The 19,005-nt window shown below is 46.8% G+C and overlaps 1 protein-coding gene across 2 annotated transcripts in view; it reads left to right on the forward strand.

Moving 5' to 3' along the window:
* Window positions 1-271: 271 nt before the first annotated feature.
* LOC128045294 (phosphatidate cytidylyltransferase, mitochondrial) overlaps window positions 272-19,005 on the forward strand; it is a 48,988-nt gene continuing 30,254 nt past the window's right edge. For both annotated transcript variants that reach the window (XM_052637795.1, XM_052637801.1), the window contains exons 1-4: window positions 272-610; window positions 3,236-3,418; window positions 6,392-6,484; window positions 16,338-16,488. In XM_052637795.1, the coding sequence (XP_052493755.1) occupies window positions 476-610; window positions 3,236-3,418; window positions 6,392-6,484; window positions 16,338-16,488 (562 nt within the window). In that variant the 5' untranslated portion in view covers window positions 272-475. The remainder of the gene's footprint in view (window positions 611-3,235; window positions 3,419-6,391; window positions 6,485-16,337; window positions 16,489-19,005) is intronic.

Genomic DNA, 19,005 nt, shown 5'->3' on the forward strand with positions numbered 1-19,005 from the left:
GGCGAGAACAAGCAAGGACTTTTAAGGCTCAAAGGCAGTTCAATCAGCAGTCACTCTCCCGTTCCCATGTCCAAATCATAATCCCAGGCGGCCAGCCTGCAACGCGCTCCTCCGACCACCAGGGGGCTCCGCAGAGGCCTGGCGTCCCCACTCGCGGGAGGGCGCCTGCTCTTGCTCTTCCGCCTTCAGAGCACGTGTGCGCGCGGGGGGCGTGGCCCGCGTGGCCTCCTGAGCGGCCGGACGTCGCCTACTCGGTTGTGTCCCGGTTGCCTCCCGCCTGACTGACTGACTTCGTGTCTGACAGACTTCGTGTCTGACTGACCTGCCGCCCCGAGTCCTTGCGAGCCCCATTCACCTCGCCCCCCGGCCCCAGCCTTCTTCCGTCCGGGCGAGTCCCCGGCTTTCCTCTCGCACCCCGAGCGGGTTCCCGGTCCCGCCCGCTGTCCTCCGGGGGGCCCTGGGTGACCCCGGCCCCATGGCGCTGCAGGCGCTGCAGAGCTCGGGGGTGGCCTTCCGCAAGATCCTGTCTCACTTCCCCGAAGAGCTGAGCCTGGCTTTCGCCTACGGCTCGGGGGTGTACCGCCAGGCGGGGCCCAGCTCAGACCAGAAGGTGAGCCCGGGAGGTCCCTTTGCCGTCGGTCCCTCCCGAGCCCTGGAGCTGCCGGGCCGCTCTGCGCATCCCCGTATCAACGCGCAAAGTCCCGATACAAACCCTACGAAAGGACTCTTAGCAGAGCGGCAGCGTGAGCTGCACTTCGAAGGACAAGTGGGAGTCCGCTTGGATCCAAGAGCGGGAGATGCAATTATGTGGAGGGAAGAGCTGGTGCTGGGACAAGACGGAAAAATACATATATATATATATGTATATACACTTGCCAGGTTCTCGTTCAGCGTTCTCAGCCTTGGCTGAACATTGGAGTTTTCTAGAAAGCTTAAAAAAATACTGATAATCTGGGTTCCAATTGCGGAGATTCAGTTTTAATTGGTCTAGGCTGTAGGAATTTAAAAAGCTTCCCAGGTGATTCTACTACGCAGCCAAGCTTGAGAATTACGTCCCTGGCTGTAGGAGAAAATACAAAGTGATTCTCCTGACTTTGGGAAGCTGACGGACGGATGGGTTCGGGCATTTGCAGGAAGGGAGTTAGCGGGTGAGCAGTATATTTGCTCCTACCCCGGACATTTACCAAGGGTCTGTTTAGGGCAAAGCATTGTTACTCTTCAAAGTTGACGGAGCACCAGAGCAGTGAGGGTAGAGGTTTCCTTATGATTGTAGATTTTTTTTTCCCTTCCTCTGTTTTATGTATGAGGGGGAAAAAGTTTGCTTCCAAGATGGAGACGAGATTCAAGACATCCAAGAGTGGCAGGCAGTCATTTTCCATTTAGTGAGGCTTTTAATTGGCTTTGACTGACAGGCTTTTGAGCCCTTGCTGAATTAAGGTTGGAGGAGCAGGAGTGGAGATAGTGTTGTTTTCTGTCTGTGCAGCTCGTGTTCTGGACTGGGTTTCTTTAATAAAGGAAGGAAATGGTCTGGTGCAGTCTGCATTAGGGCTTCACTAGGTTACCTAGCTGTAATCTTTCAGTTAATCTTTGCCTGTTCACTTCCTCGTGAGGCCATCTATACTGTGGCTTGAATTTCCTGGTTCCCACCTATACTAGTACTTAAGTAATGTGCTTGTTTTGTATTTTATTGTGCTTAGTCGCTCAGCATTTTCTAACTCTGCAACTCCATGGACTCTAGCCCACCAGGCTCCTCTGTCCGTTGGATTCTCCAGGCAAGAATGTTAGAGTGGGCTGCCATTTCTTCCTCCAGGGGATCTTCCTGACCCAGGGGTTGAACCCTTGTTCCTGCCTCTCCTGCCTTGGCAGGTGGATTCTTTACCACTGAGCCACCTGCAAAGCCCCCTAATTTAAGTAGTACTTTAATTTGGCAGCATATGAGAAATGATAAATTTGGGGCATACAGAAAATTATTTGTTATAATAGGCTATTCTTAAAATTGTTAAAAACGTGTCCACTCAAAATCTTAACTATCACCACTAGTTTGTAGGAAACTCAGAGCATCCTGATTCTATAGTCATCTCTTCATTTTCCTGTGAAGATTTTCCTTTGAGCAGACCTGGAATTCCCTCCAAGAAAAGGTCTTTCCTTTTCCCTCACCCTCGTTCCCTGCAAGTTCACAAGTAGATTCCAGCACCTGTGTCTGTCCCAGATGAGTCCCTGCCTCGGTGCCCTGGTTACTGGCAGGCAGCCCCGTGTTGGCGGTGCACCCTTTGTCTGCCCTCCCTTTCTGCTGCGGGAGCATTTCTTACCGTGGCAGCCAGTCTCCCTCTTTGGTCCATCTCCCACCACTCTATACCTGCATCCCATCCAGCCCTACCGACCTAGACGCAGCACCCAGAACATGCCCAGCTCTCGTCTCCTCCACAGAGCATTCTCATCTAACAGGACTCCCCCGACCCCCTTCCTCAGGGCTTGCCTAGCACTTCACCAAATCTGCTTAACTGTTGTGCATTCTTGAAGACTCAGACTTACCAGAGTCTTGAAGAGTGTCGTCTTATAGGAAAATTCCTCCTTCTTCTGTGACCCCATTCTGAGTGAAATTCCCCTAGCAAGTCCTTTCGCTAATAATCTGTCTTTTCCCCCCAGCTGACCTTGAGCTCGTTACCTCTATCTCATGACCCATCAGAGCTCATCGTAGATGATCAGGGAGAGGTTGGCTAGTGGGTGAAGTTAACTTATTTCCCTTTGTATAATGCTTTATAGAGCTTGTCCACATGGTGTTACCTGATCTGAAGAAAAGTGGAGCACATTTAACTAGAATTAGATGGAAGACAGTGTAGCAAAGTGGTCTAGCCCAGAATTTGGAGCCAGACTGTGTCTGTCATTCATTAACCGTGTGTCCTTGGGCAGGGAGCTTACTCTGCGCCATGGTTTCCTTTCCTATAGAAATATGATTATAATGGTATCTACCTTGTAGGATTGTTTTGAGGATAAAAAGTTCTGTATAATACAGAAAATGTTTAAAAGAGGGCTGAAACATTACTTCATTAACCATTACTGTTCTTAAGTGAGTTGACAAAAAACAAAGCTCAGCTTGGTTCCACAGGTTTGCTTAAGTTTCTGACCCTGGGTCTGCTGTTAGTCAAAGCTACATTGAGTCTTAGAGCTGTCCACTCTGTCTCGGTGTCTTTCTAGGAGTTAAAACTAAAATCCATCTCTCTTCTTCACCTCCCAGAATGCAATGCTGGACTTCGTGTTCACGGTCGATGACCCCGTCGCGTGGCATTCAAAGAACCTGAAGAAAAACTGGAACCACTACTCTTTCCTAAAAGTGCTGGGGCCAAGGATTATCACTGTTGTCCAGAATAACTACGGTGCCGGCGTTTACTACAACCCGTTGATCACATGTGATGGGAGGGTGAGTGACTTCGGGCCTCTGTCTTAACTTGGGTGGATATTAACCTTTGTTCTTAGAATCCCAGCTAAATATGTGTGTTCTTACAGTCAGGAAATGTTCACACTTTTGCTGGATGAAGGTGGTGAATGTCACTCTTTTTTTTTTTGCCTTTGGCCGAATGTTTTTTGGCTGGGAAAGATTGAGGGCAGGAGGAGAAGTGGGCGGCAGAGAATGAGATGGTTAGATAGCATCACCGATTTGATGGACATGAGTTTGACTCTGGGAGATGAGTTTTGACTCCAGAAGGTGGTAAAGGACAGGGAAGCCTGATGTGCTGCAGTCCATGGGGTCACAGAGTCGGACACAGCTTAGAGACTGAACAACAGCAAGTGTCTCTTGGTCTCAAGTTGCAGTGTGCCTCAGGAGCCCCCGGAGCGCCTGTCAGGCGTGCAGATGGTGGGTCCCACCCCCGGAGTTCCTGAATCAGTGGGTCTGGGACAGGGTGTGAGGATTGGCCTGTTTCACACATTGAGAGGTGATTGTCCTGTAACACTGTGCTGGTTTCAGGTGTGTGGCGGAATGATTGATCTTACTGCAGGCTGATAACCAGTGAGTCTAGTTAACACCCATCACCGGACATAGTTGGTTTTCTTTTTTTAGTGATGAGAACTTTTAAGGTTTAATCTCTCAGCAGCAAGGATTTGCATTTCTTTCTTTCTTTCTTTATTTTTAATTGGAGGATAATTGCTTTACACTGATGTGTTGGTTTCTGCCATACATCAGCATGAATTAGCCATGGGTATACGTATGTCCCCTCCATCTTGAACATACCGCCCACCCCACCCCACCCCTCCGAGCTGTTGCCGAGCATCAGGTGAGCTCCCTGTGTTGAACAGCCACTCCCCAGTAGCTATCTCTTGTACACATGATGGTGTATATTTCAGTGCTTCTCTCTCTGTTTTCCCCACCTTCTCCTGCCCCCTGGATTTGCATTTCTAATAAGCTTTCAAATGATGCTGATGCTGCCTGTCTAGAGCACACCTTGAGAACCACTGGTTTGGTCAGTGGGAGGGATGGGCAGACCCATTGTGGATCAGGGTGGAAATTAATCTTATCTGTACAGAGAGGCACACACTCCCAGGGAGAAGCTGGAAGTGAAGAGCGGATCGTAGGTAATTGGAAACCTGTGGTGCCCAGTGAAAGGAACCCCTCGGTGCCATCAGTGGGGCGGAATTTGATGACGAGTGTTGGAGGGCAGCACCCTGGATCCCAGCGGAGGATTGTCCTACTGTGGGGACCCTGCCCAGTGGTCATTCCAATGAGGGGTCCAGGCTCTAAAAGGATGGCCAGGAACCCGGCATGACCCCAGTGGGAGCTGAGTCAGGGGCCTCCTAGAGTTAGCTAGGCAAAGGATGACTGTGCCACGCCCACGCTGCACCATGCTTCTGATGGCTCAGGGCAGACGAGTCACCTGAGGATCTGTGGTGCTGATGCTCCTGGGCGGTGGACCACACTGAAAGGCAGGAGGCTGGAGTACCAACTTGAGAAGGATTTTGCAGGCCTCTCTGAGTGAGGCAGGGATGAGCGCTGTGGTTGGTGATGTCTGCATCGCCTTTGGGCCAGGCGTTTACTTTTCTGGTTGCTGTCGGGTCCTGCCTCCCAGCTGTTAGGCGCCTGCGGCAAGAAGGGCTCTGCGGTATGGTGGCTGGCTGCAGTGGAGGGAAGGCGGTCACTTAGCCCAGCCCTGCACATCCACGCTAGTCATGGAGCTCGGAGCTGTATGCGTTCTCCAGTATTAATATTATGCTGAGCTGACCTCTAATTAGTAGTTTCAAACAGTATTACAGGCTCCAGTAACCAAATGTTTGGGCATAATTGTGTCCCAAATGGACTGTACTTTTTAATTGAAATTCTTTAGCTACTTTTTAGATATTTACAGCCTGCGAAGGCTGCTTGGATACTGAAGTTCAGTGAAGTGAGTCTGAAGATATCTGTTGAAGCAAATGGGGTTTTGTAACTGGTAACAACTGCATTCAGGGTTTTGTGCAAGCTATTACCGAAATGAGCTTGACCATAGTTGGCGTGTGTTCAGAGCCGATAAAGAGGCTTTATGTTTGCATGTTGCATTGTAATTACAGAAGCGTTTGAAATAGTCAGCCGTGAAAGAGAGATTCACCATGTGAAGGATGTCAGTGAACACTTTGAGGAAAATTTCTCATCCTCTGCGATGAAACAACACTGGAGCCCAGACTGAAATTCAGGGACCTGGTTTGGCTCTGCTCCGCCAGGTGTCACCTCGGGCACATCGTTTATTCTCTCTGAGCATCAGGTTTCTTATTTCTCACATGAGGAGCGTGAACTGTGCCACATGTCTGTCAGGACCAGTGTTTTTATTGATATTTCCAGTCCATTGAGGACCAAGACCGGACAGCCTATAAGAGCCATTCTGCCTGTGACATCACAAGTGCCAGAGTTAAAACTGTGGTCATCGCACCATGAATACCTTAGGCAACAGACAGTCTTGGAAACTAACCCTTTGCAAAAGATTTCGTAGAGATGTGTGTTTTTACAAGGTAGGCGGTTTTTTGAGTGGCTTTGGAAATCAAGCTTCTGCCCTGGTCAGATGGAGAAGGCAATGGCACCCCACTCCAGTACTCTTGCCTGGAAAATCCCATGGACGGAGGAGCCTGGAAGGCTGCAGTCCATGGGGTCGCTGAGGGTCGGACACGACTGAGCGACTTCACTTTCACCTTTCACTTTCATGCATTGGAGAAGGAAATGGCAACCCACTCCAGTGTTCTTGCCTGGAGAATCCCAGGGACAGGGGAGCCTGGTGGGCTGCCGTCTGTGGGGTCGCACAGAGTCGGACACGACTGAAGTGACTTAGCAGTAGCCGCAGCCCTGGTCAGAAATTCAGTTCTTTATATATTGCACTTGCACAAGGGTCAGTATGGCAGTTTGCTCTTTTTCACGCACATTTCTTTTCTTTTTCAGCTTATCAAATACGGAGTTATTAGCACCAGTGTTTTGATCGAAGATCTCCTCAACTGGAATAACTTATACATTGCTGGTCGACTCCAAAAACCGGTGAGTGAGTTTTCTCTTAGGACTGTCTCTCCTCTCCAAACCTGACCTTACTTTGACCTTTGTGATTCCATTGGCATAGAAATGAGCTTCAGACTCCTTTTCCTGTGTACAGAATTTGTTGCCAAACAGTATCCAGGTATTACACTGCTGCTTCCCTCTCTCTCAAGATTGTCCAGGTGTCTGAACGGATGAGACTCAGAGTCAGTCCGTTTGAGTTGGGGGGATGACAGGGGAGGTGCCCAGGCTGCAGTAGAGCCTCTATCAGCAAACCACCCCGCCCGCACCCCACCCCCAGATCACTGTTTCTTCTAGAATGCCAGTGCCATGGGGCACTGCTTGTCCGCCAGTTTATCCCGACAGTGCCTGGGATCCCGTCTCCGCGCCCTCCTTGTTTGGGAGGTTGTTGGAGGAGGCCACAGGGGCAGGCTTTTCCCTGGGCTTTACTAGAAGTGACAGCAAACAGCAGCGCGGAGGACCTGAGCTTCCGACACACATTCACAAATACCAGGTTTCTTCCTTTTTGCAGACGCATAGTCTGTATCTGAGAAGGATATCTTCACAGTTTAAGATCTAGACCAAGTGGGCACAATTGCTAATCTCCCAATAAGGATTAATTTTTCTCGAACTGTCAGAGGGTCTTCAGCCCCAAAGAGGGTTCACAGAGTGTTCGCAGACCCCTCTCATAGGTGACTTTGCTGCTCCGCCTTTGTCAGCTACGGCAAGAGATTAGAGTTTTACGTAGTCTTAGCTCACTTGGTTGTGTGATAAAATCCCTCCTGGCGTGTGGGAGGACCAGGTTCTCTTTCCTTGAGTTTAGGCTGCACATTTAGCGGTGTGGCTCCTTTGGTCCAGGCCATAGGCACGCGGGTAGTGTGCTGCTCACTCACTCAGTCACGTCCGACCTGTGCGACCCCAGGGACTGCAGTCCACCAGGCTCCCCTGTGCCTGGGGTTTTGCAGGCCAGAACACTGGAGTGGGCTGCCATTTCCTGCTCCTGGGGATCTTCCCAGCCCAGGGATCGAACCTGTGTCCATCAGCAGGTGGATTCTTTGCCACTGTGCCAGCTGGGAAGCCCCCATACTACACTTGATCTTAGCCAGAAAGCGTGGGTACATCTATATGTAAAAATCTGCCAAGCTGTGCTGGGTAGATCACTTTGGTTTACTGTATATAGTTTTACTTAAGTAGAAGCTTGTTTTAAGTACAGAAACAATGTATGTGTTCGTGGTGAGTCACTTCAGTCATGTCCGGCCCTGTGTGACCCTATGGACTATAGCCTGCCAGGCTCCTCTGTCCATGGGAATCTCCAGGCAAGAATACTGGAGTGGGTTACCATGCTCTCCTCATAATTGAGGAAATAAATGTAATTGGATATTTGTAAATATTCCTTTTCTTTCCAAGTTTCTTTTTAAATACACAAAATATGTAGCTTGATAGGAAGATTAATGAATGTGGAATTAGAATCCCTGGGTCTTACTCATTCCTGCTGCTTATTCACTGTTTATGCGACGTTAGGCAGCTTGTTTTATACTTCTCTGTGCCCAGTTGTGTCCAGCCCCAGGGACCGTACCCCACCGGGCTCCTCTGTCCACGGATTTTCCCAGGCCAGAATACAGAAGTGGGTCGCCATTTCCTTCTCCAGGGTATCTTCCTGACCCAGAGACTGAGCTCTCTGCGTCTCTTGTGTCTCCTGCGTTGGCAGGCTGATGACCACCAGTGCCATGTGGAATGGGAATAGCAATCCTTGCCCTGCCCTCTTCACAAAGGTGGTGAAAAGTGGAAGCAGGATGCTAATACTGGAAAGAACACAGGTGTTTTCAAGTCAGATAGTTCTAGGGTTTGAGTCCCAGCTCTGACACCCCCTAGCTGTGTGAACTGGCACCAGGGACTGAATCTGCCTGGGCCTTGGGACTCCCTCACTTGTGGCTGAGAGTGCTGACACTGACCTCAAAAGGCATTTGAGAAATGCCTGGATCTGAGATGCCTGGCACCTAGCAGACATTCAGGAAACCATCTTTCCCTTCTTTGTGTCTTCACCTGTCTCAGTCATTTTGAGATAAAATGAGGTGTTGAATGTGAAAATGTATTCTCTGTCCTATGTTTTGTTCTTATAATATTTCAAGTTTTTTTTTTTTTTAATCTACCCAACACAGCTTGGCATTGTTGTTATTGTTCAGTCACTAAGTCACATCCAACTCTTTGCAACCCAATGAACTGCAGCATGCCAGGCTTCCCTGTCCTTCACTGTCCCTCAGAGTTTGCTGAAACTCATGTCTGTTGAGTTGGTGATGCCATGTGACCATCTTGTCCTCTGTTGTTCCCTTCTCTTCCTGCCCTCAATCTTTCCCATCATCAGAGTCTTTTCCAATGAGTTGGCTCTTCACATCAGGTGGCCAAAGTATTGGAGATGCAGCTTCAGTCTCAGTCCTTACAGTGAATATTCAGGGTTGATCTCCTTTAGGAGTGACTGGTTTGATCTCCTTGCAGCCCAAGTGTCTCTCAAGAGTCTTCTGCAACACCACAGTTCAAAAGCATCAGTTCTTCAGTGCTCAGCCTACTGTATGATCCAATTCTCACATTCATACATGACTACTAGAAAAAACCATAGCTTTGACTAGATGGACCTTTGTCAGCAAAGTAACATCTCTGCTTTTTAATATGCTGTCTAGGTTTGTCATAGCTTTTCTTCCAAGGAGCAAGCATCTTAATTTCATGGCTGCAGTCACCGTCTACAGTGATTTTGGAGCCCAAGCCAATAGTCTGTTACTGTTTCTACTTTTTCCCCATCTATTTGCCATAAAGTGATGGGACTGGATGCTATGGTCTTAGTTTCTGGAGTGTTGAGTTTTAAGCCAGTTTTTATCACTCTCCTCTTTCACCACGATCAAGAGACTCTTCACTTTCTGCCATTCAAGTGGTATTATCTGCATATCTGAGGTTTGTGATATTTCTCTCTGAAATCTTGATTCCAGCTATGATTCATCCAGCCCAGCATTTCACATGATGTACTCTGCATATAAGTTAAATAAGCAGGGTGACAATATGCAGCCTTGAAGTACTTCTTTCCCTATTTGGAACCAGTGCGTTGTTCCATGTCCGGTTCTAACTGTTGCTTCTTGTCCTGCATACAGGTTTCTCAAGAGACAGTAACGTGGTCTGGTATTCCCATCTCTTTAAGAATTTTCCACAGTTTGTTGTGATCCACACAGTCTAAGGCTTTAGTGTAGTCAATGAAGCAGAAGTGGATATTTTTTGAATTCCCTTGCTTTTTCTATGATCCAACAGATGTTGGCAACTTGATCTCTGGTTCCTCTGCCTTTTCTAAATCCAGCTTGTACAAATAGACTGCAGAAAACAGATGTGCCATGAAATCTCAGAATGTAAGCACTGGAAATGACCTCAGATTTCATCTGAATATCATGTATCCTGATAAAATAAACACATCAGTTCAAAGCAACACTCAGATACACTCAGGTCATTTAAAACTGCATTTCTCAGCTTACTTGGAGAAGACAGTGTTCTTGATAACAATGACAGTCCCTCAGGCTTGTTGGGCTTTCCAGGGGGCGCTAGTGGTAAAGAACCCGCCTCCCAGTGCAGGAGACATAAGAGACACGGATTTGAACCCTGGGTTGGGAACATCCCCCGGAGGAGGGCATGGCGACTCACTCCAGTATTCTTGCCTGGAGAATACCATGGGCAGAGGAGCCTGGCAGGCTACAGTCCGTGGGGTTGCAAAGAGTCAGATGCGACTGAAGTGACTTAGCACATGTGCACAGGCTTATTAAGAAGCTTCTCAGTTGCGTTCAGTTGCTCAGTTGTGTCCAACTCTTTGTGACCCCATGGACTGCAGCAGGCCAGCCTTCCCTGTCCATTACCAACTCCAGAGTTTGCTCAAACTCATGTCCATTGAGTCAATGATCCCATCCAACCATCTCATCCTCTGTCGTCCCCTTCTCCTCCTGCCTTCAATCTTTCCTAGCATCAGGAAATAAGCTTCTAGCACAAGAAAATTAAGCTATCTTAAGAACCAATTGAGGTTTTGAACATAACACATGAAATTAAAGAGTAAAAATCATAAATGGATAAATCAACTCTTCCACCTACACCTGCCTCCAGTTTCTCTTTTCTGTAGAAGTAAATCACTGTTAACTGGAGAATGCTTAGGATCAGTTCAGTTCAGTTCAGTTCACTCGCTCAGTCGTGTCCGACTCTTTGTGACCCCATAAATCGCAGCACGCCAGGCCTCCCTGTCCATCACCAACTCCCGGAGTTCACTCAGGCTCACGTCCATCGAGTCGGTGATGCCATCCAGCCATCTCATCCTCTGTCGTCCCCTTCTCCTCCTCCCCCCAATCCCTCCCAGCATCAGAGTCTTTTCCAGTGAGTCAGCTGTTTGCATCAGGTGGCCAAAGTACTGGAGTTTCAGCTTTAGCATCATTCCTTCCAAAGAACACCCAGGACCAATCTCCTTTAGAATGGACTGGTTGGATCTACTTGCAGTTCAAGGGACTCTCAAGAGTCTTCTCCAACACCACAGCTCAAAAGCATCAGTTCTTCGGCCCTCAGCTTTCTTCACAGTCCAACTCCCACATCCATACATGACCACTGGAAAAACCATAGCCTTGACTAGACAGACCTTTGTTGGCAAAGTACTGTCTCTGCTTTTCAGTATGCTATCTAGGTTGGTCATAACTTTCCTTCCAAGGAGTAAGCGTCTTTTAATTTCATGGCTGCAATCACCATCTGCAGTGATTTTGGAGCCCCCAAAAATAAAGTCTGACACTGTTTCCACTGTTTCCCCGTCTATTCGCCATGAAGTGATGGGACCAGATGTCATGATCTTCGTTTTCTGAATGTTGAGTTTTAAGCCAACTTTTTCACTCTCCTCTTTCACTTTCATCAAGACGCTTTTTAGTTCCTCTTCACTTTGTGCCATAAGGGTGGTGTCATCTGCATGTCTGAGGTTATTGATATTTCTCCTGGCAATCTTGATTCTCAGGATAACTATCTTTAAACTATTTTTACCCCTGGAAGTGTTAGTTACTCAGTCGTGTCCAACTCTTTGAAACCCCATGGTCGGTAGCCTGCCAGGCTCCTTTGTTCATGGAATTCTCCAGGCAAGAATACTGGAGTGGATAGTCATTCCCTTCTCCAGGAGATCTTCCCAGCCCAGGGATCAAACCTGGGACTCTTGCAGGCAGCTTCTTTACTGTCGAAGCCAAATACAGATTTTTTTTAACCTCTAGGTGGCAGCAAATATTAACCCAAGGAACAAATCTGATAAAAAGAAAGAGTTGGAAGCCTTTGGACGCAAATAATGGGTGAATATCTTAAGAAAGAATTGTGGGAATGAGTGTGAATTTTTTGTTTTCATGCGTCTTAAAAGGAATTACATTAAATTATGTTGTCTGAAGCTCTAAAATTATCCTCCATGTTACAAATGGAATAGGATTTCTCAATCACTAGCAGTTTAAGTCTTTAAAAGGAGTATGCAGAGGGCATATGGGAATTCTTCTGTGCTTCTCATTTGGCTTTGCTGTGAACCTAAACCTACTTTAAAAGATAGTTTATTATTAAGAAAATAGGAAAGAATATAGAGGAGTACTTTGCTTAAAAAGATGGACATTTCTGGAAAAAATTGAATACAAGTTGCATTTCTATTATACTTTACAGTTACCTTACCTCATCATTGAGGAGACAGCCTGGTGTTACTTCTAGTGCGACTGTGAGTTTGCGTTATCGACCAAGCCATTTTCCAAGTCGAGAAACACGTGAAGTAGCTAATAGAGTCTCGTTGTAGCCAGTCTTTAGGCCAAAGAAGTCTAAAGTCATATTAGTATTTATTCCTCTAATTTATTTGATGTAAGTTGAATTTTTGTATTTCATGGGTTTTTTTTTTTAGTGTATGGATAATTTGCTGTAAATATTTAAAGTATTCACATTGACAAACAATGGTATTTTGCCACCCTGTTAAAGGAATTTTAATTTATTTTAATGTATTCATTTTAATATATTTTTTCTTTTATTTGCTAGTCATATAGCTTTTTTTTTTATAATAGCTTTATTAAGATATAATCACACGCACTTCAACCCTTTCAAAAAGTGTATGACTCAGTGGTTTTTTTAGTATATTCACAGTTTGCAAGCATCACCATATTGTAACTTCATTGACTTACTTTTTGTAGTAGAAAACCTCCCCCAGTGGTAGAAAACGTCCCTGAATGAGACTTGGAAGGCCTGGCTCACTAGTCTTGGCTCTGCCTGGCTGAGAGCAAATCTTTGGGCCTCTAGCCTTTGAAATGAAAGATTGAGCCATTCATTTACTTATTCAAAAGACGACTAAGTTTTTTCTCTGTGTATGCCAGGAGAATTAAAAAAAAAAGACAACCACATTTCTAGTCTCAAGTGCCTACAGTCCAGTAGGTAGATAATAAGGTTGGTTTTTTAAAAAATCCAGCTCAAATGTCTACTGTTTCTTTTTGGTCCTCAAGCGAGTCCATTTAGAAAAATTGGCCTTTCTGTTCATTTGGAATGGAAAGCTGCTATGGGAAGTGTCGCTGGATTAATGGTCGAGTGTCTGAACGGGAGGGAGGGCTGTGTTCTTTGTGACTATAACTTCACTCTTTGCAATTCAAGCTCCTCTCCATGTGACTATTATAGAGGAGACCATGTGTGACTTTGTCCTTTTTTCTGTCTTGAAAGGTACTCACAAATCTCTCCAGTTGGGCTTTTGAAAGTCCCTTCGAGTGTTACGCCTCCTCTCTCTCCAGTGAGGATATTCCCCTTGGCAGTAGTGCTGACGGTCGATCTGTGGTTCAGGTCGGGGCATTCCCAGTAAGATACAGACAGCTATTCACAAATCTGAGGGCTTCCCTTTTCTTCCGGGGCCTCTCTGGCAGTGTCCCAAGAGTTCACTAGCTTTTCACTCTGAACAGCAAGGAACAGTGCTGCCAAGACAAGCTCCTGGTTCACCTTCCTCTGGAGAACCAGATGAGCAGAGTGTCCTGAACTCATGTTTTTCCTTTGAGTTAGGATGCTTTTATTTTCATTCTCTTAAGCTTAAGTAGCAAACAGACTGCCTTTAAAAAAAAAAAAAACACCTAAGTAAAAACTTTCTTAGAGAAGAGGAGTATTTTTCATCAAATAGGAAAAATTTTCCCAAACTTACTCTTTCCTTTGCACCTTTGATTCGTTAGTATCTCAAAATAGCTTCTGTTTTCATTGAGTTTCTGTGAAAGTTCACCTCCTCACTCCCCTGCAAAAAAAAAAAAAAAAGAGGGTGAAGAATTATTGAGCAGGACCTGGTGAATGAGAATGAAGAGTAGGAAATAATAAAGAGGCTTCACAGGCTCACTGGACAGGTCCTGGTCCGGGGTGCCGCCTGTTCCTTGAGGGGAGCTCTTTTAACCCTCTGGGTCTCAGTCTCCCCATTAGTGAGATGAGGAGGCTGCCCTCTTAGATCCCCAATTCCATATGGAGTGTGAGGCTTGGGAAAGCTACTCAAGGACTAGACAGAGGAGTTACTGTAGGACCTTCAATTTTGTCTTAATCATCTTCCAAGATTAAAAGTTAAGTAGGACAGAATGGGTGAGGGTATGTCTGAATACTCAGAGCTGGCTTTGCCAAGTACAAGGGTGTTACCCTGGTCTTTGCCATCAGCTCATTATGCAACCTTGGGCAGGCCATGCTCTTGGACTGCTCTTTGCTTTGACTTTCTGCAGATGTTTGTGGTAATTCCAAACTCACCAAAGTGCTCCAAGGCTTAATTCAGGGCCATTAAGTCCTTGTAATTATAAGGAAGGAGGAGGCATATGGAATTAAATAGCTTACATACCATATGAAGCTTTGTATGTTGTAAATACTCCATTTAAAAAAGGGACAAAAGGTAAAAGGTAGAATTCAGGTTCTTCAGTTCAGTCGCTCAGTCGTGTCCAACTCTGCATCCCATGGACTGCAGCACACCAGGCTTCCCTGTCTATCACCGACTCCCAGAGCTTGCTCAAACTCATGTCCATCGAGTCGGTGATGCCATCCAACCATCTCATCCTCTGTCGTCCCTTTCTCCTCCTACCTTCAATCTTTCTTCAATCAGGTTCTTAAGCCTGATTTATAAAATAGTTGTTTTCTAATACTGCTTTTCACAATTAATGAAAAAACAGAGAAGAAACTATACTTTGGGATGTACATCATTCCTGTCTTTCCTTGCCATCTAATACAATTTTAATTTGGAGTTTGTCATACTGTTTGTGTCTTAATGAAAGGCAGTCTAAACCCTACTTTCTGGAACACGAGGAGAGTTTGCTTATAGTACTAAATGGTTCAGAGATGGCAGCTGCGTTTCAGATACATGAGTGTCCTCAGGAGGGATTTCTAGACCCACTGCTTGCTTAGAAAGTCAGTCAGAAGCAGCATGATGGTCCACAATCGCCTTGGGAGTGCACACTGCCACAGTCGCTACAAAGAGCAACGTGGCAGTTCTGGTTCTAAGCTCGTGCCTTAGAGCAGTGTGCTCACATGAGGCCCCTGGAGCAGCATCAGTGTCACCTGGGAACCTGGCAGAAATGTACCCAGGCCTGCTGAGTCAGAGTCTCTGGGGATGGGCCTAATAATGGGTGTTCGAACAAGCCCTGCAGGAGACTCTGATCTCATAAAGATGAGAAGCCCCAGCTCAGAGAAGCGCGTGCTCTGTGCACCAGGAGACACATAGGGAAGCTCCCTTGAGCTGCGGGCTCTCACTGAATCTTCCCAGCAACCTCGTAAGCCTGGTTCAGTTATTAACCCCATTTTACTGGTAAAGAATAGTACCCATAGTCACAGAGGCAGTGAGAGGCAGAGACAGGGCTTGAGCACAAGCTGTTGACTACAGTGCAGCCTTTACACCCAGTCAGACACGCTGGAACAGTTTGCGTCCTGATGGGCGGGGAACGTCAAAGACAGCAGTTTCTTCTAGCTAGCTAGCTTTCTTTATTCCTTCAGTTCAGTTCAGTTCAGTTTAGTCGCTCAGTCATGTCCGACTCTTTGCAACCCCATGAATTGCAGCACGCCAGGCCTCCCTGTCCATCACCAACTCCCGGAGTTCACTCAGACTCATGTCCGTCGAGTCCGTGATGCCATCCAGCCATCTCATCCTCTGTCGTCCCCTTCTCCTCCTGCCCCCAGTCCCTCCCAGCATCAGAGTCTTTTCCAATGAGTCACCTGTTCACATGAGGAAGCCAAAGTACTGGAGTTTCAGCTTTAGCATCATTCCTTCCAAAGAAATCCCAGGGCTGATTTCCTTTAGAATGGACTGGTTGGATCTCCCTGCAGTCCAAGGGACTCTCAAGAGTCTTTTCCAACGCCACAGTTCAAAAGCATCAATTCTTTGGCGCTCAGCCTTCTTCACAGTCCAACTCTCACATCCATACATGACTACTGGTAGGTTCAAATCAGTTCAAAATAGAGCATGGCCTGCTCAGGTTAGATAAGAACAGGGATGAGTTCTCAATAAAGAAGTAAAATGCCTTTATCTACCATAAAATTAAATGAAGAACAAAGAGATTAAAAAATAAAATTCTCAATTTCTCAAAGATCATTTATTCCATTTTGTACTGACTTCTTTTTCAAAACTCATGTGGTTTCCTCATTTAGAAAAATATTTATTTTGTTTTCTTTCCTATATCATGAGTTCTCTGATTTGGGCTTAAAACAGGAGACTCCAGAATTAGATTAGTGACTATTTCATGTCAACTGGCCTAACACTGCAGTATCTTCAGGGCTGAGGGTTTTGGACAGCTCCAGTGCATGTAGTAACACCCACGTTGGGCAGTGCCCCACTTCAGGAAGTCTTCTTCTGAACGTCCTGCTTTTCCAGGTGAAGATCGTGGCGATGAATGAGGATGTGGCCCTCCGCTCAGCCCTGGATCAAAACCTGAAGAGTGCTGTGACTGCGGCTTTCCTCATGCTCCCCGAAAGCTTTTCTGAAGAAGACCTGTTTATAGAGATCGCCGGGCTCTCCTACTCAGGTTAGAGGGTTTCATGCTGCACTTCCTGCCGGGAGGAGATTTGTTGCTGGAAGACCGAGCGACCCGACCCCCCGCCCCTCGCTGGCAACAGAGGTTCTGGTCCCAGCACTTCTGTGAAGGTCTCTGCAGGAACCCTGCGATCTGCCTCCTTGCACCCAGGGTCTCTTCCTTTTCACATCTCTACATAGGCTAACCCTCTGTTGTTGTTATTGTTAATTTTTATTTTGAAACACTTTCAGAGTACAGGTAAGTTTCAGTAATCATCCAGAAAGCTATGCCCTTTCCCCAGAAACGACTCACAACACTTGTTTTATCATCCTGTCTGTATCAGTGATGTTCAGAAGTTGACAGCAGAACCCCCTGGAGGGCCTGTCAGACAGACAAGACAGCTGATTTGGGAGGTCTGGAGCGGGGCCCCGAAGTCTGTATTTCTCTCCTGTTCCTGGTGATGCGGATGCTCCTCCAGGGACCCCACTTTGAGAACCACTGCTCCCTCTCTGCACGTAATACGCCGCATGATGCGTGTTCTTCTGAGCTGTCAGGGAGTCGGGCACACGTGCCACATCCCATTCAGGCCCATTACTTCAGTGTGTGTTTCCTAAGAACAGGGCGCCCACTCGCAGAACCACAGTGCAGGCGCCAAATAGCAACGATGCGTCACTTCTATCAAACTGATGAGCTTCATTTCTAATGTTGTCGGTTGTCCCAATAGTGCCCTTTCTAATATTTTACCCTCAAGTACATGATCCCGTCAGGGATCGCATAATGTATTTAGATGCCATCTCTTTGATCTTTTAATTTGTAATGTTTCCTCAGCCTCTCTTTGTCTCGTATGACGCTCACATATTTGCAGTCTGCAGACCAGTGATGTTGGTGCCCTGAGGATAAGCAGTGTTTTCTCCCGTCTAAGCAAACTGGGGAGACATTTGAAGGTCAGGCCAGTATCCTATTTCTTACCAAACTTTCCCTCCGAGGGTGAATTTCCACTGATGATTCTTGCTGGAAACAGTCTTTACTATGATGGGTGCAAAGTGGTGACTTGGCCACTCCACCTTTCCTCATATTAAGGAAACCTTTCTCCCTAGTTCTCCATTCATCTATTTTTTTATCTAAATATTAACTTCCTTTCCCCTTAAGCCAGCTGTGCTCCTCAGAGGTATCGGGGAGGGGGAGGCCGAGAGGGCAGAGCCTGGCCCCTCACTGTAGCCTTGGCCCCAGGAGTCCCCCCAGCGATCTGTTTAACATGTTAAGAACTTGTGTATAACTCCATTTTCAGAAAAGTAGTCTGTCTTTTAAACTGTAGTTTGAAAACCACTATCTTAAATATCCCTCTTTCCCAACTTATAAGTATGAGTCAGAGAACTCTATGCTCAAATACTGCAGAGGCAGCTGACTCATTCTCTGAATCCCTGTACAGATAAGATTTCATGGAGACACCGTGCTCACAGAGACGCGAAAGGTCTCGCTCTTCAGTCTTGTTCCCAAAATGTGTGTGTGTGACCACAGCTGTCATGCAGCACGGGTGAGAAGGCAGGTGAAATAGCCTTGGTCTCGGTTGCTTCCAGCATCTCACGGCAGCCTCCCTGCTTGTCAGCAAAGGCCAAGGGGCCAGCATGGTGGGGCTGCGTCCAGGAGGAACATGTGGGGAGGGGGCTTCTGTCTGGGTGTCTCCCCCACCCCGCTCCCCTGTGAGGAGAGGTGGACCTGAGCCTTCAGTCAACTTTGTGGGAGAAGGTGCAGAGCCGTCCTCGGCTCTGAGCACATTGTCGGCTCTGAGCACGTCGTCAGCATCAGCTTAGTGTCAGGCGGACTGCAGGCTGCTGCTGCTGCTCAGTTGCTCAGGCATGTCCGACCCTTTGCGACCCTGTGGACTGCAGCACGCCAGGCTCCCCTGTCCTTCACCATCTTCCGGAGCTTGCTCAGACTCATGTCCATTGAGTCAGTGATGCCATCCAACCATCTCATCCTCTGTCGCCCCCTTCCCCTACTGCCCTCAGTCTTTCCCAGCATCAGGGTCTTTTCCAGTGAGTCAGCTCTTCTCATCAAGGGGCCACAGTATTGGAGTTTCAGCTTTAGCATCAGTCATTCCAATGAATATTCAGGACTGATTTCCTTTAGGATTGACTGGTTTGATCTCGTTGCAGTCCAAAGGACTCTCAAGAATCTTCTCCAACACCATAGTTCGAAAGCATCAATTCTTAAGTGCTCAGCTTTCTTTATGGTCCAACTCTCACATCCATACATGACTACTGGAAAAACCATAGCTTTGACTAGACAGACCTTCGTTCACAAAATGATGTCTCTGCTTTTTAATACACTGTCTAGGTTCATCATAGCTTTCCTTCCAAGGAGCAAGCTCTTTTAATGTCATGACTCTAGGAGTTCTCTATAAATTCCAAACATTGACTGAAGACATTTATTTACAGACTTTAAGTAAGCATTCAAGGTGCTGTCAATCTTGAGCTGACTTTTGTTCCACCGCCTGAAAGGACCATGTCATACGCTCCTGGTTTCTCC

This window comes from Budorcas taxicolor, chromosome 1 (genome assembly GCF_023091745.1).
Source record: "Budorcas taxicolor isolate Tak-1 chromosome 1, Takin1.1, whole genome shotgun sequence".
Taxonomy (NCBI): Eukaryota; Metazoa; Chordata; class Mammalia; order Artiodactyla; family Bovidae; genus Budorcas; species Budorcas taxicolor.